This window comes from Cyprinodon tularosa, unplaced genomic scaffold (genome assembly GCF_016077235.1).
Source record: "Cyprinodon tularosa strain WSP-4 unplaced genomic scaffold, ASM1607723v1 ctg42, whole genome shotgun sequence".
Taxonomy (NCBI): Eukaryota; Metazoa; Chordata; class Actinopteri; order Cyprinodontiformes; family Cyprinodontidae; genus Cyprinodon; species Cyprinodon tularosa.
The window spans coordinates 2,891,355-2,914,364 of record NW_024039141.1 but is presented as its reverse complement, the minus strand read 5'-3'; the positions used below and the strand labels follow the sequence as shown (position 1 = coordinate 2,914,364).

The 23,010-nt window shown below is 37.5% G+C and overlaps 2 protein-coding genes across 2 annotated transcripts; one reads left to right on the top strand and one right to left on the bottom strand.

The window, feature by feature from the left end:
- Positions 1 to 4,836: 4,836 nt before the first annotated feature.
- Positions 4,837 to 10,522, bottom strand: rab9b (RAB9B, member RAS oncogene family). Its single transcript, XM_038299049.1, has 2 exons — positions 10,462 to 10,522; positions 4,837 to 6,006 (listed from the first exon to the last, which is right to left on the bottom strand). The coding sequence occupies exon 2, from the start codon at positions 5,930 to 5,932 to the stop codon at positions 5,324 to 5,326; it is 609 nt and encodes a 202-aa protein (XP_038154977.1). The 5' UTR covers positions 5,933 to 6,006; positions 10,462 to 10,522; the 3' UTR covers positions 4,837 to 5,323.
- A 5,039-nt stretch (positions 10,523 to 15,561) lies between these two features.
- fut11 (fucosyltransferase 11 (alpha (1,3) fucosyltransferase)) lies at positions 15,562 to 22,054 on the top strand. The gene is made up of 5 exons (XM_038299197.1): positions 15,562 to 15,637; positions 15,866 to 16,204; positions 18,375 to 18,755; positions 20,719 to 21,341; positions 21,508 to 22,054. Exons 2-5 carry the CDS (start codon positions 15,866 to 15,868, stop codon positions 21,656 to 21,658), a joined length of 1,494 nt encoding a protein of 497 aa, XP_038155125.1. The 5' UTR covers positions 15,562 to 15,637; the 3' UTR covers positions 21,659 to 22,054.
- Positions 22,055 to 23,010: the final 956 nt, after the last annotated feature.

Sequence of the window (23,010 nt, the reverse complement as noted above, 5' to 3'; positions counted from 1 at the left end):
TAATAGTACCTCGTTCTATTCACTTTCACAGTGGAATCCTTTAAAACATTTGCTAAAAAAATAAAAACTAATCTCAGGAGGTAAATGTATCAGGCTATAAAGCCCAAAAGAAATGTGATGTAAGAAAAGATGGGGAGATAAAAGCATAGGTTAAAAAAGTTAACATATTGTTTGAAAAATGCTTTGAAAATACTATAAATGAAAATCACAGTTAAAATTAGTAAGCATTTTAACACCAAACATAAAAAAACAATCTTAAAATTATGGATCGCTTCAGGGATGCAAATACAATGATGGAGGTGCCATTATTTCTAAATACTTTGTATTCTGTTGTAATACTTTAAGAACCAAGAGGTGATTTAGAATCCGGACACTGGAAGAAACCACCTCACTCCTGCAATTTCACATTCAACCGAGAACTTTAATACCAACGGTATGAAGTGGACGCCCTTTATCAGCGAGGCACAGGAGACCCTCTGGCCAGGCACAGATGAAAGCCTGGAATGTTAGCGCCAACACAGGATTACAAGGAGGTTGTTTATAATTAGAGCTCTCCCACTTAGTAAGGAAAAAGGTCTTTAACTTTCCCTCATCAAACCTTTCAAGCTCAACGTAATTGATAGAAATGAGAAAAAAAGTCTTAAAAAACAAATACCAGAGGCAGAACTACTGAGGTTTTTTTAGTTTAAACATTTGTTGTGTAGTACGCGGTTTCATGAATCACATTACTAGACATACAGTACAAATATAATTCCCTGTTACAGCCTGCAGAAGAAAACAATAGATAACCACGTAACTAAAGGGCACAGCCATAAACCTGACCATCAACATTCCCTTTCTGTCGAGTACGAACATATCTCTTCCTTCTAGAGCCCTCGTATTTTCCCTTTATCGTACCACAAATGATCCACTGATGTTCAGTGTTTGCTGGAACCTCAGTAATCAAATGTTCTAAATGCAGAAAACACTTTAGCTTATAAAGAAACTGTATACTACCATACAGGTGCTGGTCATAAAATTAGAATATCATGAAAAAGTAGATTGATTTCAGTAATTCCATTTAAAAAGTGAAACTTGTATATTATATTCATACATTACATACAAACTCATATATTTCAGATGTTTATTTTGTTTAATTTTGATGATTACAAATGACAACAAATGAAAATCTCAAATTCATCATATCAGAAAATTAGAATATTGTGAAAAGGTTCAAAATTGATGGCCCCTGGTGCCACACTCTAATCAGCTAATTAACTCAAACCACCTGCAAAAGCCTTTAAATGGTCTTTCAGTCTAGTTCTATAGGCTACACAATCATGGGGAAGACTGCTGACTTGACAGTTGTCCAAAAGACGACCATCGACACCTTGCACAAGGAGGGCAAGACACAAAAGGTCATCGCTAAAGAGGCTGGCTGTTCACAGAGCTCAGTGTCCAAGCACATTAATAGAGAGGCGAAGGGAAGGAAAAGATGTGGTCGAAAAAAGTGTACAAGCAAGAGAGATAACCGCACCCTGGAGAGGATTGTGAAACAAAACCCATTCAAAAATGTTGGGGAGATTCACAAAGAGTGGACTGCAGCTGGAGTGAGTGCTTCAAGAACCACCACACACAGACGTATGAAAGACATGGGTTTCTGCTGTCGCATTCCTTGTGTCAAGCCACTCTTGAACCACAGACAGCGTCAGAAGCGTCTTGCCTGGGCTAAAGAGAAACAGGACTGGACTGCTGGTGAGTGGTCCAAAGTCATGTTCTCTGATGAAAGTAAATTTTGCATTTCCTTTGGAAATCAAGGTCCCAGAGTCTGGAGGAAAAGAAGAGAGGCACTTCATCCACGTTGCTTGAAGTCCAGTGTAAAGTTTCCACAGTCAGTGATGGTTTGGGGTGCCATGTCATCTGCTGGTGTTGGTCCATTGTGTTTTCTGAGGTCCAGGGTCAACGCAGCCACATACCAGGAAGTTTTAGAGCACTTCATGCTTCCTGCAGCTGACCAACTTTTTGGAGATGCAGATTTCATTTTCCAACAGGACTTGGCACCTGCACACAGTGCCAAAGCTACCAGTACCTGGTTGAAGGACCATGGTATCCCTGTTCTTAATTGGCCAGCAAACTCTCCTGACCTTAACCCCATAGAAAATCTATGGGGTATTGTGAAGAAGAAGATGCAATACACCAGACCCAACAATTCAGAAGAGCTAAAAGCCACTATTAGAGCAACCTGGGCTATCATAACACCTGAGCAGTGCCACAGACTGATCGACTCCATGCCACGCCGCATTGCTGCAGTAATACAGGCCAAAGGAGGCCCAACTAAATACTGAGTGCTGTACATGCTCATACTTTTCATGTTCATACTTTTCAGTTGGCCAACATTTCTATAAATCCTTTGTTTTTATTGGTCTTCAGTAATATTCTAATTTTCTGATATGATGAATTTGAGATTTTCATTTGTTGTCATTTGTAATCATCAAAATTAAACAAAATAAACATCTGAAATATATGAGTTTGTATGTAATGTATGAATATAATATACAAGTTTCACTTTTTAAATGGAATTACTGAAATCAATCTACTTTTTCATGATATTCTAATTTTATGACCAGCACCTGTAGATGATACTTTTAACCCTGTAATGCCAAATGTATCATATTTGATACATACTGTTTCTGAAATGTTTTGCGTCTGACACCTTTTGCATAATTTAATGGTAAAAATTTTGCTCAAAATCCTATTGTACACAATTAGATAACAGAGGGCATAAGACTACACAAAAAATTATTTTGACTTATCGCATAGTAATAAATTATTAATGTCAAACATGTATTTTTGTTTTTTCTTTTTACATATTTTGTTAAAAGGCCAAATAAGAACTTCAAACCGAAAAAAAGTAATTTTCTGTTTTGTTTTATTCTTGGATCGGGCTTTAAAGGGTTAAAACTATCAGGCATGGGCTGGTTTCAGGTTGGTTTCAGACTGAGCATGACAACCTAAAATACTCTATTTACTGTATTTACTCAAACATTAAAAACAGAAATGTGTTACGTGATGACATTTCTTTTATTTCAGCGGCTCCCCACCCAGAGTTTTAGCTCTTTCAGCTGCGGTTTAGAAAATTAGGTAGCGTTTGTTTTTCTGAAAGTATGACTTAAAAAGAAAAAAACAGTCTTAGCTAGCTAGCCATGCACAGCAACGTGTGTGTGTGTGTTTTTTTTCTTAAATCTCCATATCTTCATTAGATCTACATCTAATCTGAAAGTAAAGCAACTTCAAAGTTTGAGATTTTCAGGCTATGCTGGCTGTTTGAGGCCGGTTCACAGAGCAAGATAATGGGTGCAGAAATCAGCACCATCTTCCCCTTCTGAGAACCCTTTTAGACCAAAAATATTCAATTTTATACTCTAGTACTTGCCCTTTTTACCACCTAAAAACACTTTATATCCACTTCCAGTCGCTACAAACTGCAGCGGGAAATCCACCAGTGATTGACCGCTTTAGAGAGCGATCACTGTAGCCAATACAACAGCTCTGTAGTTTATAGTGCTGGTCTGTATGTGAGCCCATATAGTGCACTACAGAAAATTTTAAAGCAGGATAAATATCCTTTCTCACTTAAAAAAACATTTTTAAGGTATAATGTAGCCGCTGCCGAAAGGGAACACCTATTAAATGCGTGCGAGAACATGCACGAACCCATTTATCCTCGCTCTGTTTAAAGTTGCTGTTTGCATCGTTCATACAAGCTTACTTTCCTAAAGAAGATTTGCAATTTTTCCACTATGTCAGACTCACAACCGGTAAACGAAAATGGGGACGAGCACGGAGGAAAGCCTTACATAAACATATCACCAGAATGATTGACAATTAGGAGGACCACTTATTTAGATGATCCACCCGGAAAAAGAACATCCTCCACTATACCTTTAACTAATTTCTCCCCCCAAATCATCATAGCAAATAAAGCTAGGCGACACTCTTTGCATCCATATATATTTTTTTTTTATTTCAAACACAGACACTGTCTGTGGTCTCTTCGCTCGATATGAGTTGAGGATTTCTAAATCAGATTGGGTATGACGTGCTGCGCTTGTTGTGTGGCTGGACAAACACACCAAACAACCAAAACTTCCTAATTTTTTGGGCTGTTGCGGTCTCTTAAGTTCTGAAAATCATTCGACAGTTTTAAAATCTTGCCATGTGAACCAGCCTTTAAGCAATTTGGATTTCCCTGATTTTATACAGCTTATCGACAATTTCCTAGTTTGAACTTTAGTTGTATGGAAGCACATTGCATGCACAGGTAAATAAAAGAAACTGGTGTGTTTTTTCTTAATTAATTAGGTATACAGTGAAGAAAAGGGGAAGGAGGGAAATCGTACCATAAGTTGACAAATATGGATTGCATTTGAATTTTAAAGTGTCTCAATCCCAAAAGAAAGTGAAAATGAATTAAACTGAACAAACAGGACATGTTGAAACTTCTCTGAAGGAAGGTGTCTTGCTTAGAAACCTGCAATGCCAACAGTAAAAGAACATCCAGTAGGAAATCAGAGCAGCATTTTCTCATAAAGTTTTTGTTTATGTTTGTAAAAATTATCTTGTTAATTCAGAAAAAAACAGACCAATTTATTAGATGAGATCAAGCCGCCTCCACAGTAATGCAACATTACTAAAATAAAGGTAAACTGGAAATTTGCATCAACAAAAATATTCTGTAAGAATAAGAAAAATATTTTCCCATTATTTCAGTCAGCTGGCCTAAAGTGCTTAGCAACTGGTAGGGGAGGGGCAGCTCATTAACGTATGCAGCATATAGCCAGAAAAAAAAAACTCCTGCACCTTTTTGCATTGAATACTAAAATCTCTCATTATCATGGAACATTTCTGAGTAATCTAAAACCTTCATTACCTTGAAACCAAAAACCAACCCATGCCTAATCATTTCAAGCTCCAGAATTAGGGCAACTGGAATCAGGGCAACTGGTCACTTCTGTGTGTTTGTGAGAGAACTGGCACACTTTGTCTGACAATAAATTAGATAAAAACGAAATGCTTCATTCCATTATTTGATACCACCCTCGCATATAAGCAGGAAGAAAAAGCAGTATTTTGTGAGAAAAGAAGAAGCACGCCTGCCACAGAGTGCTGTACCTTCATTGGAGCAACAACTCACTCACAAGCAGGAGCTGAATTCCCTGACACCAGCAGCAGCTGTATCTCCTGCAACGTATCCTTACTCGATACAGTAGGTTAAATCTACAGAACACCTGTTGTCACAACTAACAGGCAAGTTTAAGCCAGGCAATATAGTACCGATGGGCTTTCAGCAGCATGACCCGCGGGACGCTTTACGGTTGCCGTGAAGGTCGATAGTGCTGCCCAGCAGTGCATGACCAATCTGGTCCTCGGCAGCTAGGACCACCCTGACGGCTGCCTCGAACGCAGCTGTGACGTTAGTGTCATCTTTAGCGCTGGTTTCAAAGTAAGGGCAGCAGCCGTTCTCCTCGCACCAGGCCCGTGCTTCGTCCTCCCCAACTTCCCGCTGCTCCATATCAACTTTATTGCCCAGCACCACAAAAGGGAAGCGCTCTGGGTCTTTAACGTCGGAGTAGAACATAAACTCCTTCTTCCAGCAACTGAGATTCAGGAAGCTCTGCAAGTCGTTGACAGCGAAGGTGAGCAAGCAGCAGTCTGCGCCTCGGTAGAACGGCGTGCGTAGCGATTTAAAGCGCTCCTGACCCGCCGTGTCCCAGATCTGAAGGGTGACCAGCCGCCCGTCCACCTCCAAGTCTCTGTTAAGGAACTCCACGCCAATGGTGTGAAAAGACTGCGAGTCAAAGCGGTCTGTGACGTAGCGGTTCATCAAAGAAGACTTGCCAACTCCACCATCGCCCAGCAGGATCACTTTCAGAAGGACGTTATTCCTACTCATGGTGTTTCCTCCCACCCAGTTAGGCCTCTCTGGTGGATTTTAGGCCACAGGTACCGTTGGAAGATCAAGTTCAGCTGAATAAAGTGAGAGAAAGAAAAGCAAAAAAGTCATAAATATCAAGGAATACATACAGAGTTGTCATGGACAATAAAATGTGGAGCAAAAAAAGGCTAAAATTTGTGTGGTATTAAAGATATTAGTGAATGTTTGAATTAACCGAGAGTGAGTAAAACTTGTTTTTAAAAACCTACAGAATATACTTTTCATAAACACATTTCTATGGAGCTAAATTGGAGCCATGAAGTTTGTTAAAAAAAGAAAAAAAAATTTGTAAACCTGAAAAAAACATTTATTTCAAAACAAAAAAATTATATCCGAAAAGGAGTTTGTTCAGAAGAGAAAAAATATATATACCTGGCATGGAAAAGTTCTTCAAAAGAAAAAAAAAAACTTGAACTGGAAAAAAGTTTGTTTAACCTAAAAATAATTCTCAAAAATAATGCTCAAAAAAAATAATTAATTAATTAAACCTGAAAAAACATAAGGTTGTTTCAATAAAGGATTAAACTTGAAAACTAAGTTTGTTCAAAAGAGAGAGAAAAAGTTCCCATGGTCCGTGAAAGCAACAGCTGGGGATAGGTTGTTCAGCTGTTGTGTTGAGCCCCAGTGATGACACCCCTGTCCTCTGAGACCCTGCCCCCCCATGCCAAAACAGGGTAATAAAATCTGCAAGTTTGAAAAAAAAAATGTTTCTTTTCTTTTGAAGAAACTTTTATTTTTTAGGTTAACATATTTTCCAAATATGTCTTATTTTTCAAACAAATGTCTTTTTATGGTGCAATTTATTTGTAAACAAACTTTATGGCCCCAATTGGACTCCATAGTTGCGTTCTCCAGTTTCTCCTAATGACAGTTATCTTACTGAGAAAGCTTCCTGCCTGCACAGATCAGCACCACTCAAAGGACATGGATCAAATTACATTTGAGCACAAATCATGAGAAGACAGGAGAGGCGCTCAGATCCTCTAATTCCTGGAGTGTTTCTGAGTTCTAGCAAAGTATAATCATCTGGGCTGTCATCAGATCCATGTAGTATTCCTGGTACTTCCTCTCTTAGAATGTTTTAAGTAAAATCTTGCTTGATAATAACTCCTAACCTCTGTTATGACTCATAATACATGGTTAATAGAATGTGCAGCCTGCATGGGGGTGTTACAATTACAGCAATTACATTTTGATATAAGACTTTTAAAGATACTGATTATACTTCCATTGAGGCTGCTTTCATGACTGAAATAAAATTATTTCTCTGCATCATTTTTAATTCCTGCTCCACAAATTTGACATTAGTCCAATGCTGAATATCCAAGGGGTTTTCAAAAATTTTATTTTCATTATACATGATCTATTAACTAAATTATACATAAAGTTTGACTTTGTTAACCCAGTTTATTTTGCATGTAATTTTTGAGATTCAGACATACCTTTGTAGTCTTTTACCATCCTAATTTTAGGTCTTGACGCATGCACCGTGGACACAAAAACCAAGGTAACAGAATAAATAACTAAAACAAAAGGATAATACTTCAGTTATGGAAAACTACAAATTCAAAAAGATTTCTTCAGAGAACAATGCATGTTTAGGAGGTTATAGTCAAGGCCAGATTTCTGCAACCATTTCAATGTCTTATTTCCTGCACACATGTGGAAGAGTTTGGTATAATTTAGAGTTGTCAAAAGTATCGATACCAAAATGCCGTATCCGGATACAATACTGTCTTTCTAAAGTATCGATACCACCATTCGCTGCAGCTAGCAATTCAAGGCTAATGTCACGTTAATGATCATAATGGAAATAAATAAATCAGGCATGTAGTGTGCCCATATTACGTTAATTGACAGTGTCAGTATACATAAGCATAGAGTTGATATGTTTACATAAATGTTGGTGACTGAAAAGTGTTATTTTCTCTCTTGAAGTCACAGAATGAAGCAGATAGAAGTAGACCTGTGTCCAAACACCATCAAACACAGCCGACGCTACCATCCATGTTTGACCAACAACGGAAATATGATGCCAAGTTCCCAGAAGCTATGAAAGTAAACAGAATATACAACTATGAAAAAAAGGGCAAATTCAGGCCAGTGCTAACACCATTGGCACCTAAACAGTCATTCATCTAGATTGCAGAAGAGAGGGAAATTAACTTTCTGAACACTGTGTGATTGAATAATTCTGTTCACTTTTCAGTTTCAGATTTTTTTTGGAACAGAAGCAGCTGCTGGGAATACAGCATTTATTTTTGTTGTGTAAACCATAGCAAAAGAAGGAACACTTAGGTTAATTTTGTTGTTTTTTTTAATCAAGCCCCCCCACCCCCTTGAACATCGGTTGTGCTTTCTGCTCATGGGACTTCAGCATACAGTGCACCTCGCCACGGTGTCATCATTCCTCACCATGGGCGGTTCTAGACAGGGGCCAAAGGGGGCCAGAAATTCCAATGATGATATGCGCTGCAACAGACATGGTTACTGATAGGTCCTTCGGAACTACTTCATTCTTTTTCTTTAAAAATTCTGTTTTATTAATTATTCAAAAACAATAAGGTGATAGCTTCAGTGGTACTGAGATAGGATCCCAGTTTTCATCTGCTAAATGTTTTTTTTTTCCACAAAAAATAAAATCCTTAAATTCTTAATAATCCTTAATAAATCCTTAAATTTTTACAGATGATTTAACAGTTTTTCTTGAGTTATAATTCAAATCTGATAGAAAACAGTAGTTTTAACTTAAATCAAGTCAAAAATATGTACAATTCCTAAATTATAAATGTATATTGACCTAATAAGAAATAGAATTTCTATTGAAGCTATTTGAAAAGAAATTTCACTTCATGCAGCTCTCTTAATATATTTGAATCCCTTGCCCTGTTTTTTATTTCATGCTTTTCTGTGCCCCCATGAAAACATGCTGCCCCCCTCCTGGCCCCCTGGTAAATTTGGTCTAGTTCCGCCACTGTTCCTCACCTTCACTGTACATGGATATACTTTAGTATATTCTGCTGTAAAATTAGTCCTATATTTTCATTTTTTACTCGAGGATTCAATCTCTGCCATTTCACAAGATGCACAGCTTTGAGTGGTAACTAGGTGACTATGCAACTTATCGGACTGATCCAATCAGCTCTCTGACAGCCAGTCGCCTCAAACGCTCGTTGAACAGAGCATCGCTTTGGACAGATACGCTGCACAGGGTTCAAAAGTAACATACTCCCGACACCCAGTACTCTCTTGTTGTCTGTGCAATCAAAGTAGTTCTTATCCTCACATGATGAATGAATTATTGCCTGCAAGCTCTCACTCGCATTAAAAAACACCACCGGTAAAATCCGGGATAATTTATCATCCATGAACAACTATCTATATCAGCGAGACTCCCGTAACTTCCGGGAGACTTGGGATGTCTGTTTTTTTGATCCTCGTGGTATCGAAAATGGTATCGCGTATCAAATATTTTCCTGAGTATCGGTATCGAGTTAAAAATGTTAGTATCTGTTAATTCTGACTAGGGTAATACTGTCTCTTAGGTGTCCTCCTTCTGTCTGCTCCTTTCTATGCACATCTGGAAGGCTTTTAATGTCCTGCAACGCTGCACCATTACAGCAATTTTAATTGTATCTGTATGTGTTATGTATTGTTTTATGGCTTTGTTGTAAAGCACTTTAGGTACCATTTGGCTATTGTAAAGGGCTATACAAATAAACTTGATTGACTGATTGAGTATGACAACCCTTGTACAATTTTACCCTGTTTAAAACTGATGATTAAATGCTTTTTTTTTTTCCTAAATCAAATTTTCTCTCAATGCAAAAAAGGAAAGAAAAAAAAAGAATAAACATACCCACATTGAACCCCATTTTAAAGTTTCTGGAGAAGCAAACATGGCAGATGTGTAATGTTTAACTAGTTTAACTAAAAGATGATAGGGGTGCGTGACAGAGATACATTTTTAAAGCATTGTTTTGTTTTTTCTTAACATGGAACAGAAACATTGTGGTCAACATATAAAGATTGTACTGTGGAAATGAGAAGGTTTCTAAGTGAGCAGCTGCATCACATCAACAGAAGTGAAAAGCTGACTGACGACAGCTGTCTTTACGCAAGCTTTAAACAAACAACATGTTTGACATGTTCAAGCTTGTTCAATTTGACTGAGGGGAACGAAGTCGAAAATAAATAAAGCTCTGCCCGGAGTGTTGTTTAATCAAAAGTAGCAATAAAACTGTCCAGAAAGCAGAAGTCAGTAAGGAGCGAAACAAGCAGCTGACTTCAGACAATGAGGCGGATAGCAGCGGTCCGGGAGCTAACGGCTTGTTCATATTCTACTGCTGGTCAAGCTAGCCGTTAGCCCTGCTGCTTAACCTAATTATAACTATGTTTAAAAATACTCACGCTAAAAAGCAAACAAACACATGGAATTGTTAAAATAATTGCAGCCATTAATTTGTCAAAAATGCTTTATTTCTTACCTAATATCGATAAATCACGCAGCGAGCTCTCAGCATCTGACCGACATTCAGTGTCGTGACGTGACCAGTGGCGTTCACAGCCCCGGGCGCCGGGGTCCTAGAGCCCGCAAAATCCACACTAAAAATCAATTATTTATGACCCCAAACAGTGGAAAAGCTAGATTTATTTTCCATTCTTTTTTCTTTTCTTTTTTTTTTTGTTTTGTTTAGAAGTTAGGCTTAATCAAGGGGGTCCAAAGACTATAGAATAAATTTGTTTCGCAATCATTTACAATTCTATTTTCTGAAGGTTAAATATATTTAAGCATAAAAAGGCTTAGATTTTATTTTGTACACACAATTGTAAACAAAAATAAAATTTATTAAATACAGCTCACTAGAACAGGGGTCTTCAAAGTTTTCCAGGCCAAGGACCCCCAAACTGATGGTGAGATGGAGGGGGGACCCCCTAATTATATATATTGTATGAAATTGTGTTATATCAAACTTGTCCTATAGTCACTCTATTACAGATGGAGTCAATTAAAGTAATTGTCTCCCTGTGATTATTAAAGTATTTCTGATTCCTCGTTGATGGGACAGGTGTTGTGAATGAAACGGTGCCCAGCTTGAAAGAGCTCCTGTGTGTCACTGAATGTGTGCCTTGATGACTGAAAGACATCTTCTGCCTCCATTTATCTGTTTACTACAGTGTGTTGAATTCATGTTAATGTGTATTTAAAGACATTACAATTAGTGGAAAAGTTTGCGGGGGAATATAAAAAAAAAAAAGTCTAATCAACCAAAACTTTCGTGACCCCCCATGCAGTACCTCCAAGGACCCCTGGTGGTCACGGACCCCCTGTTGAAGACCCCCAATCTAGACAATTTCATGTTTTAGAGTGCAGGTAAGCAGCAGTGATAAAAACATTGTGATGGAAAAAAGTGATGTAAACATATGACTGCATAGTTACAGTTCCGACTTTTTTTTTTCTTTTTGTAGATACGATTAGTGTGTTTAATTTTCTCTTTATAATAATGAAACAAAAACAAAAAAAAAATCTATAACACAGCTTGGCATATGTATGAGTTTGAATGTGTTTATTGAAGGGTGAATAGCCTAAAAACATTGAAGCAAAATAAAGTGCTATACAAGTACAGATAGTTTACCACATAAACCATTGTTGATGTAAAATTTGGTTAAATGTCCTTTGAAAGATTTTCATTTAGCCTCTTGTTTATTACACCTGTTAATTACTGACCAACAGTTGAAAGCCAATAATATCTCCCCGCTTTTTTTCCTTTATTAAATGGACCAGAAGTTTTTTTTTTCTTACAAAAAAGTACTACAGCACACCTGTAGATTAAAAAAAAGTTAAACGTTTTTAGGTAATTTGTATTTTTGTGAGTAACTTTTTTCACTTGTAACTGTAATTGTACTTTTCCTTACATTACTGTATTTTATGTTGAGTGAGTTTGTTTTATTTTTTTGTTTGCTTCTTTATTTTTTGCACTCTTTCCACCTTTGCATACCACCTCAGCACCAAGTATCATCATAGGGACAATCAGAATCAGAAATTGTTCCTATCCCTTTTAAATATTATTTTGTTAGAATTTCTTTAAAAAAAATATTGAAATAAAAGATTAATTAAAAGACCTATTCCTACACAATTAGAATTTTAAGATAAATCACAAAGTTGTTAAGGGTTCTATGTGAAATTCAGCATAAGGCCTCTGTCAGGGTGGGGAGTAGTGGAATATTATTGCTGTTTATGAGCAAAAACAACAGAAAAGTCAGTTTTTCCGGCCAGTGTATTTATATAATGCCAAATAAAACCAACTGTTATCACAAGCCAAACAAATAGAATTTAAATTATGTAATATATATTAAAGTAAGACTATATACCATCCAATTATATAGACAAATTCAGTTTTAATTATTAACAATTCAATTAGATCCCACTTATACCTCAGACCTGTTCCAGTTAAGGGTATAGCAGAAGCTGTTCTTTGTGCTTTGAGTTCAGAGCGATCATCTGTCCCATATGCCAATCTTTGTGACCTAGGCTATATACTTTGAAAACTTGAGCGATGAGGACAGATTATAAACAGAGCTGTGTACTTACTTGAATAGACTATTTAGTAAAGGAAAAGCCAACATCACAGATAAAGAAAGACTGTAGTTACAAAGATGGCCTATATGATTGAATAAAGTGAGACATGGTCGGGTAACTCGCCAGCTACGCTTGTGAATAAACAAACTAACCAACCACTCACAGATTAAAGCATCATTAATTAGCATCATTCACATGCAATCAAAGAGTGGGAAACAAAATACATAATTTATATGGTTGTATTGTATTGGCTTATTTGTCATATTCAGGTTAACAAAAAGTCCACAATGTTATTTAATATTAATTGAATTCAGTTTACTTATATAGCAGCAATTCATAACACATGTCATCTTAAGATGCTCTACAGAGACAGTTCAATCAGATCATACAGTCAGATATGATTTAAAGTCTTCTATCTAAGGAATATTTGTCATGAAATATTTAGGATGAGAATTAAGGGGTACGAATAACATGCAATAAAAACGTCACATAATCCACCAGCAGTAAAACAACAACAAACAGGTTTGAATCAATTCATAGAAAACAATCATTTCAGAAGAAATATTATAAAAGTTAATGCTCCCTTTATGTGTCTGGCCTCCCTAATTGTTAGTATGTCTAATAATTTTTTCATAACGTTCACTTATTTTGAATTTAAGTCGGATGTGTTGGTTGTCTGATATAGACCTAACTTTTCTCCTACTTTTTAGATACAAATTGTTCAGACCCTGCAAAGTGTTTCCTGGAGCCCTACCTCCATTCCTCTAGCAATCTTTAATTTAATCCTGGCAAACCTATTGTCTTTCACTTATACACTTATTTTTTTGCCACCATTGGTGTTAAAGCTGAGCTTGTCAACTTGAAAAATTTTCAAAACACTAAGCACTATAATCATCTTAATACTTGCTCAGTAAAAGTAAGCATAACCAGAATAAACATAACCAGGTACTTAGATTTGCAGGCAACAAAGACACAATGTCTGTTTCAAAGCATTTTTTTCTGTCAAGCGGACTTTAGTCAAGCATGCCAGAATCACAGGAGGAGAAGGAAGCCTGACAGGCTGCATTCCTAAGAAAATATCATTGCGTGCAAAACAAATGGAGGCTCTTTCATGACATGACTGTACATGACTGTTGATGACACAGAGTAAGCAAAGTTTACTGATGATCTGATGGATAAAAGTAGCAAGAAAATATATGTGGCCCATCACAAAATGCTGTTTGTTCAGACTGAGATGAGGTTGATACAAGTCTGTCTCCAAAAATAAAACATCTCACCAAAAGGAAAAACAATTTGATTTTCTGCAGGTACCTAATAGGTTTGTATGGAATGAGATGATGAGCATCTGCTGTTCAGTTTTTGCCTGATGGAAAAAAAAAAAACGTTGTGGTTTAAATCTGAGCATTAGGGGTGGAGTTTGCATGTTTTTTTTTTCTTCACATGCAGGGTTTTACTATAAGCATAACTTCCTGTCAAAGTATAAAACCCTGCAAAATTATGCAAGTGTTAATGTTGGTTTGCATCTGTTATGGACTGGATACTTTTTAGAAAGTGCCCTACCAAAAAAAATAAAAAATAAGGATAAGGCCCAGAAGATCTTAAGCAGGATTATATAAACAAAAGAGAAAAGCTTATAAGTGGCAGGAGAAAATATTAAAAGTTTTAAAAATTAAGCAAGTGTTTACTTGTATAGTTCCATCATACAAGCAAAATGAAACCCAAACAAATACAAGCCCTCAATGGTTCAAATTAAATAATCAATTTTTTTTTCTGATTTTCTCTTTCTTTTTTATGATTATAAGAGGGTTCATCACAAACTGTTATCATTTGGAAGATAAAGGAAGAACACGCAACAACCAGGTTTGATTACCGTGTTTACTCCACTTTGATTTATTAGGAAAATGAAAAAGGCACCAAAACACACATATCTGTAAACCTCAACATCCTGTTGTCATGGAAGTGTGTTTAATTGTGGACCCTACAAGTCCAAGACCCTTGGCTTGATCAACTGGTTGTAACAGCTGAGCATGAAGACCTTATAAAGCCAGCGCGGTGCACCTTACCCTTAAGGCAAGGCTTAGGAAGCCGAGGAGAAGCTGTGATGGCTGATGAGTCTCTGGCCTGGGGGGAAGACAGTTGCTCATTAAAACCATGGAGGAATGAGGTCCAAGGCAGGGAATCAGGGTTGCTACCTCTTGATTGTATGGATATCGATGTATATGGATGTACAGTGGTTAAACTGCTAATTGCAAGACACTAAGAATTTAATAAGGCTGCCATTTCATCATGCAAAAGAAATCAAAATAAGGATTATTAATAAAGATTATAGTTGTGCTCTTGCAAACACTTTATTTAAAAATGTAAATGCCCTGGAGCTTTAAGGATTATCTGATTTCCATGTTGCTCAAACAAATCTTTACAGTTTTGAAAAATACTCTTCCAAAATGTGTATAAAAGTTATTCAAGGGAAGACGTGAAACTTGTAGGGAGCTTAATTTCTATAAAAGTTTTTAAAAAACATTTAATCCACAATTAATCCTCCAAAAAGATGTTCAGTTATAGGGATTAATTCTGTTTTTAAAAATTCAAATGTATGTTATCTGTTTAATTATTAAGATCATTATGTTGAAGACTTTGTTATATAAATCCTAAACAAATGCTAATATGATTTTTTTTTCTTTCTTCTCTTTTTTTTTTTCCTGTTTAGGATTTTTGTATAGGATTTGTTGAAAAAAAGGTCCAATGTAAGATTAGTAGAATTTGTTTATATGAATTACTTAAGCATCGTCTTTTTCATAATTTCTTTTGTGTAATTCCCAGAACTAAAACATGTCTGGAAGAAAATAAAGCAGACTTGGATGAAAATTTTTACAAAAAGAAAGAAACAAATAAATAATCCATAATAAGAAAAGAAAAATCCCTCAAAAACTCACCCTTTGCTGCTTTTTATTGCCGCAAGCCTCTTCCTTGACTGTAGGTGGCGCTCGATTGCAGTTATGACGTTAGAGGAAAATTTTTACCGTAGAAGAAGAGTCTGTTGTTACTGATGTGGGAGAAGAAACCGTTAGCTCTGTTTACAGAAGGTAAGTTTAGATTATTTTACACAAAAATGTGTATCTTTTGAATATTTAACATGTTTTATGTATGTTTCATAGTGACGTCATAATAATGGCATTATTGATTCGATGTAGCTGAAAAACTAGCGTGTGTAGCTGTTTACTTTGTTCAGCAGAGTTTATAACACAGTGTGCTCTGATAAATTCAGAGATAGAGATAGTGAAGTCTGATTGTTCTTGTAAACCGCATCACAGATGTCAGGTAGGAGGAGGCTGCTGCCCTGTGTGGGTCTGGGGCTGCTCGCTGTCCTCTGCTGGGTGTGGGTCTCCTTCGCCTCCCTCTCTGGAGAACAGCTTCATCTCGAAGTCCTGGACGTGGCGGACCGAGGAGCCTTTCAGCCGCAGAGCGCTTTGTCCGACATGGAGTTTGGCTCTGTGGCCTCATACAGAGGACCAGGGAACAGTGACCGCCGCAGTAACAAGGAATTGCCCATTATCCTCTGGTGGAGTGGGGGACTTTTCCCACACTTCCCTGGTGACACTGAACGCATCGACTGCGCCACGTCCTCCTGCCTGGTGACAAGCAACCGCAAGGTACCAGATTTCAATTCCATTCAGTTTATTTCTATTCCGCCAATTCACAACACATGTCATCTCAAGGCACTTCACTGTTCAGCAGATCATACAGTCAAATTGATTCAAAGTTTTCCATCTAAGGAAAACCAGTATATTGCATTGACTCATTGATTTGAATGCAATCACTCACACTAAGCATGCTTGTAGCGACAGTGGAGAGGAAAATCTGCCTTTTAACAGGAAGAAACCTCCAGCAGAACCAGGCTCAGTGTGAGCGGCCATCTGCAGAGGCCGACTGGGGTTCAAGGAGACAGAAGCAGAGATACAAATAGCAACTGTAAAAGGCGGCACTGTCCAGGAACACACAGCCAGGCAGATGAGCTCAGAGCCAGCTCCCATGCCAGAGGACGAAGAGAGCACATCCACTCAGTCACGGTCAGAGAAACAGGGCTACACTGAAAACAGGCCGATCTCCAACATCTATAAACAAGGGTGTTATTGGCAGCAGCACAGCTGATATTTCTCTCCAGGATGGAGTCACAGCCAAACAGGAAGATTTCCTGAAGGGTTTGACTCAAATACAAGAAAAGTGGTGTGTTTGCATCAGTATTACTGCTCTTTATCACATATAGACACATAGCAACCCAAACCTTAATGCATTTTATTTGTTTTAGAGATGAAGAATAAAATTTCATGATTGATGGACCTCTAGAATGTTGATTACAACTTTAAAGGCAAATTAACTTTTTAGTAAATAGAGTCAACCTGTGATGGATTTAATCACACTCATTTTTTTTTTATATTCCTGAGAGGTTAATCTTGGAGAACATTAGTGAACAAACAGCCATGAAGGCCAAGGAACACAACAGACAGGGTCAGGATTATGCTTTGAACAAGTTTAAAGCACAGTTAGGGTATGAAACATAATTTCCAGCCCTACATTGTTTTTTTAATGAGAGGCGATAAATCCGTTATCTGAAAATGCATGAAATGATCACAGCAGCAGATCTACAGAGACATGGCATTGTGGATATGATGAGCATCCAAGAAGGAGGTGACTGGTAATCAGGAAAAGGCAGTAAAAGATCGATCTAAGTGTCATAACTTCATACAATCCTATTTTCCTTTGGATCAGGTGGAACAATCTGTCCACAAACTATTTTATTCTATGACTAACACATTTTCAGAGGAGCAGCTGGAAGAGAGCTATTATATTATTAAAGTAGCCATTGGCTCTTCTTAACGAATTTGTCATAATTCATGTTGACAATACTGCAAATATGAAGAAGACTGATCTCTAGTCAGATGAGACCAAGTTTTAACTGTTTTTTTTCTTTTCCACAAGCAAATACGATTTACTATTCCTACTGTAAAACATTGTGGTGGCAGTATCATGCATGGGGGATGTTTTTATTTAGCAGATCATAGTAGATACTAAATACAGTACCATATTGGAAGAAAAGGGTAAAAGTTCACCTTCATGCAGGATTAAAAATCTTAAACACACAGATTATTTACTTTATTTCCACCGCTTTTTTTTTTTTTTTTTCTAATTCTCATTTCTTACTATCAATTTTTTATTATTATTGTTGCTATTTCTTTAATGCCTTGACATCAATGGGTGGGGAGGTTGGAAAGGAGGGTAAGGGCTGGGGAGTGTTAACATGGGCGGGGAGGAAAGGTGTTCTACTTCTGATGACACAAATCCGTCTACACTGTACAAAATTTTGACTACCTGTGGTTGGTGCAAATGTTCCTCCTCTAATGTATAAAATGTGAAAAACAATAAAAAAAAATTTATCACAAAAAAATATCTTAGACATACAGATCAATTCAAAAATGAGCAGCTTAGACCAAAGGATTTAGTCTGTAAACCTGCAAGCAATGTTGAGAGATATCCAAATAGGTTATTGCAGTTAGAAAGCTTTGCAAAATTCTGACTTTCAGGGAAGCTAAATGGAATAAGATGACACATTTTAGACTTGTATTGGTGCAAATAATTCAAAATGATAAAGAATTGTAATTTCACTTGAGAAATGTGCATTTATTAGTGTGGCTCTGTGTTCTAAAATCTAAGTAAGATTCAATTCAGTTTGTGGTCTTATTGTGCTGAAAATATCAAAAGCCAAAGGTTACTGTTAAAGTGCAAACATTAAAAAGGCGCACTGTTCTCTTGGATTCTGAAAAGGTCCAGCTTTACAAGAGGACAGCATCCATCATCTTTTATGGGACAGACTTCAGGGCGTATGAGGCTCCACTCCCCCGCCTGCGCCACCAGACCTGGGCGCTTTTCCACGAGGAGTCACCGATGAACAACTACATCCTTTCTCACGGACCCGGGATCCGGCTGTTTAATTACACGGCCACATTTCGCAGGGAGTCAGACTACCCCCTGACTCTGCAGTGGCTGCCCTCCCTTGAATATCTACTGGAGCCTGTCGCTGTGTCTCTGGAGGAGAAAAACCGCCTAAGGAGGGAGGGCTTGGCTCCTGTGCTTTATATGCAGTCTCACTGCGACGTGCCATCGGACAGAGACCGCTACGTCCAAGAACTCATGAAGTACATCCAGGTAGAGTCATTAAAGGGTGCCTTTCTTTCTGCTTTATATTCATATAATCAATAAGAACTGTTTAGTTAAATTGGTATGAGAGGCTACCAGACTTGATGTTTTGCATTGACTTATTGTTCACTACTGACAGTGTTATTGGACAACATGTAGTTTACCAGAAATGGGTTTTCCAGAACAGTCCCATTGGTCCTTATTGAATTTTCCATCCAGGAACAGAAAAGATTTTCAGAATAAATCTGTGAGTAATTTAAAGGTCAGCTCAGGCTTTTCAGTCAAAGGTTTCATTAACTTGTGTGGAAATTTACCAGAATCCCAGGTATATGTATGATAAAGCATCGTATAGAATGTTTAAAGGTCAAGTACCAAAAAAATCTTGTGATTTTTACTCATCCTCTTCTGACATGAATAATCGTATCGTTAGTCGTTATCTTGATACATTTCTAAACATGATGGCAATTTTGAATTATCATCAAAACAATAAAATAGAAATAATTATGATAAAAGGCTCATAAAATGGGTTGATTGTGAATTTTAGTTTTAATATATTTGTGCTTTTATAATTTTATTCCATTGGGGTATTGGCAAATTCATGAGTAAATGTGGTTCCTATTGGATGTTTAGTGATATAAATCCCACTACTTTATGTAACTGGTGTTCTGAAGAAGCCTGTTTTATATTTGTGTATTTTTTATGAGTAGCATTAGCTATTGGGAGGCTAAGATTTCTGCGATGGGCAGTCTCAGTTAGGGATGTCTTGATCCGATATTATAAGAGGGTATCGGCCGGATTTTTACTCAAACTCTCGTATCGGATTAAATTAGCCTGCATCTAAATTTCCGATTTTTTTTTTTTTAAGCTGATAGAGACTCTTTGGTTTGAAGTTTTTATAACTCATTGTTAAATGTAACATTGATCATTTGTACCTCTTGTTGTTGACTATTGTTCACTGCTATAGAAATACCACATGATCAGGCTTAACTAACATCCTACAGTCAAAAATCAGCAATAGTAGCCTGAATGATTCGTGCTAACATCGTATCGGAAATGGAAAAAGTGGTTGTAAGGGTGGTTAAGTTTCCCCAACTTTAACCTATAAAAAATGAAACAAAGACAGAGTAAGATTTTTCCTGAAATGCTTTGCAAAGGGGAGTCCAGAGTTGAAAAATCAATCTCTGCATCTCCGCTTGGCTCAACACTTGCCAGGCTTTTTATTGAGCAGTCAACACATTACAACAGCAGGCGTAAGTTTCAATTACGCAGTCTCTTAGACATAGCATGAACTTTTAAGATAGGGAACTTGCCTGGTTTTAGTCTAAGCTTTACACAAGGAGTCAGGATTATGACTTTTCACTTCTCTGCTTCTCAAATGAAAAACAGGAAAGCATTCTTGCAAAATATTTGACCTTCTTATGGCCTTCATACACTATTTATAATGATGAGAGTAACATATAGAACATATAAATGATTAAAAGCAATATAAAACATATAAATGAATAAAATGATAAAAACAACAAAAATCATAATAACTCCAACAGTGGTATTAGGACCCCCCCAACAGCTATGCTGTATAATTACCAAAGAACAACTTCAAAGAATTAATGAAGAGTGTTTTTATCGTTATCAGGATCATCACAAAATATGATGCGATTTTTAAAGCCATATCGCCTAGCCTTAATCAGCTTTAGATGCAGAGTTCCTCTGCAGACTGGAAATTTCTAGAATTATGTGTTTATCCGGCTGTAGATCGGTCTGAACAAATAAAAAGACAGACTAGAGTTGAAAAATATTAGTTTTTGAACTTTGTCTCCATTCTCTAAAACCCATCCATTGATCCATCGCTGAGAACTTTACAGATTACTGGCATAAATAGTTAAAATAAGAGATACAAACAACTCAATTTGAGTGTGGAAAAGAAGAAGGCGTTAAAATGATAAAATAAAATTGTCATTCTCTTGGTTATTAGGTGGATTCTTATGGGAAATGCCTGAACAACAGACCCCTCCCAGAACACCTGGAGGACACAGCCACTGCTACCGGCGAGGAGCCGGGATTCATGAACTTCGTGGCTCGCTACAAGTTCCACCTGGCACTGGAGAATGGCGTGTGTCCAGATTACATGACAGAGAAGCTCTGGCGGCCCCTCCATCAGGGCTGCGTTCCTGTCTATCGAGGCTCCCCGGTGGTGGCTGACTGGATGCCCAACGACCACTCAGTCATAATTATAGATAACTTTCCCTCACCCAAAGCCCTCGCAGACTTTCTCAAGCATCTGGATGAGAACGATGATGAATATGTTAGATATTTAGAGTTCAAGGACCCCAGAAGGATTACCAATGCTCGCCTGCTGGAGGGCTTGGAGACGCGTGAATGGGGAGTTAACGACATGAGCAAGCCTAACTACCTAAATGGATTTGAATGTTATGTTTGTGAGCAGGAGAATGCCCGATTGGCTGCAGAAAGAGCCTACAGGAAAGCTCAGAAGAGGAACCAAGCACCTCAGCCTAAAATGGCCAGTAACTCCCACATGGGCTGCCCACTGCCCAGCCCGGGGTACGGAGACATCAAAGACTTGCCTCCAGACGACGGGTGAGTAGGAGCCAATTTATTCATCCTGCCAGGTGTGAACACCACCTTCTCTCTCAACCCTAATGTAAATAGGAATGTCCTGAGGGGAGAAAAATCTCTTCGTTTTATTGTCTAATTAAAGTAGCCTTTTGAAAAGTGTCTAATCTGTTTGCCTATCTGTCTGCAGATGGTTGCAAATATGGCCTCAGGATTACTGGCAGAGCCTCGATCAGGCTGAGGGGCTGGAGTCCCTGATAAGACACAACGAGTCGGACCCCTCTCTGCTGTGGAAGCACATCCAGAACATTGCTGTGAGCAGAGCCAGAGGAAAACACTGACACAGGCTCTAAAGCAAACAGAGCATGGAGTCCGTCCAGGACTACAGGGCGGCGCTTGTTATGCGTCCCCTCTGTTTAAACCAGGGGTCGACTCACAGTTTCACACTGAGCCTCAACAGCTTCCCTTGTGTGGATTATAGTGTCTTCAAAAATCTTCAAACCTCTTAAGCTTGTTCAAACTACAACCAAATCCCTTTATTTATACGATCAGGATTTCATGTGATAGAGCAGCAAAAAAAGTGACATGGTTGAAAAGATATTTATAACAGTGCAAAAAATTGAAATCTTAATAAGTTATTTTTTCTTAAAATAAGTGAATTTTTTTCTTGAATTGAGGAGGTAAGTGAGGCATTTTGCCAATGGAACAAGACAATTTACATTTAAAATAAGAAAAATAATTGCAGTCTCTTATTTCAAGTGCATATTTTCCAATTATCTTATTTTAAGAGTAAACATACTAATTCCATTGGCAGATCATCTTATTTACTGACTGAAATTAAGGGTAAATACACTTAATTTAAGAAACTTTTACTTATTTCTAGATCGTTTTTGCAGTGAAATAGATGTCTGAGAAAGTGTTACAGCATCTATGCATATACAGTCCCCTAACATGAATACTCCTTAGAACAATCATTCTCTTTCATTGCAGCTTAAAGCCATTTGAGGCACATTTAGAAACTTTTTTTTCCTTTGCAAAGTAGCTTAGGTTCCAGCAGCCTGGCCAGTCACTCTGATTTATACGTCTGGTAATCAGTTTGGCCCATAATGCAACAGCGCTTCCCTGCAACCATAACAGTCAAGTATGCAGCTGCAACAGAGCAATGGTTTAATGATGCCCTTTTTATGTCCCGAAAGTGATGCTTATGTTATTCAAATGTCAAAAACTGGCTTCTGTAGGAGCTTTTCTTAAAAAAAAAAAATGTTTTTGCATCATATGCATATTTATCTGATTGGTTCTAACCAGTTTCCAGAATAATAGGCTTTCTATATGTTGTAAATTCGTCTCCTGGGCTTCAGATTGTTGATCTGATTTAGCTCTGGTCTTTCATTACATCATTTTAACGCATTGCTGACTTACCAGTTTCAGCATTCCTCTAAGTTTTAGATGTTTCTCAAATTCAGCTCACTGACATTTAAGCCTTTTTGTGTTTTGATATATAGAGGAAATAATTCAGCCATTTCGTTGAGCAGAAGCACATCTTAAACGCGAAGGACGACAGCCGTATCGAACAGACTTTCAACCAGACTTGCTGTTCGTTTACCTTCACCCATCTTCTCATTATCTGTGACATATTCACTGTCACTGCTTAAAAAAAAAGCCCCACAGCTGCCACCATCACCATGAAATGCCA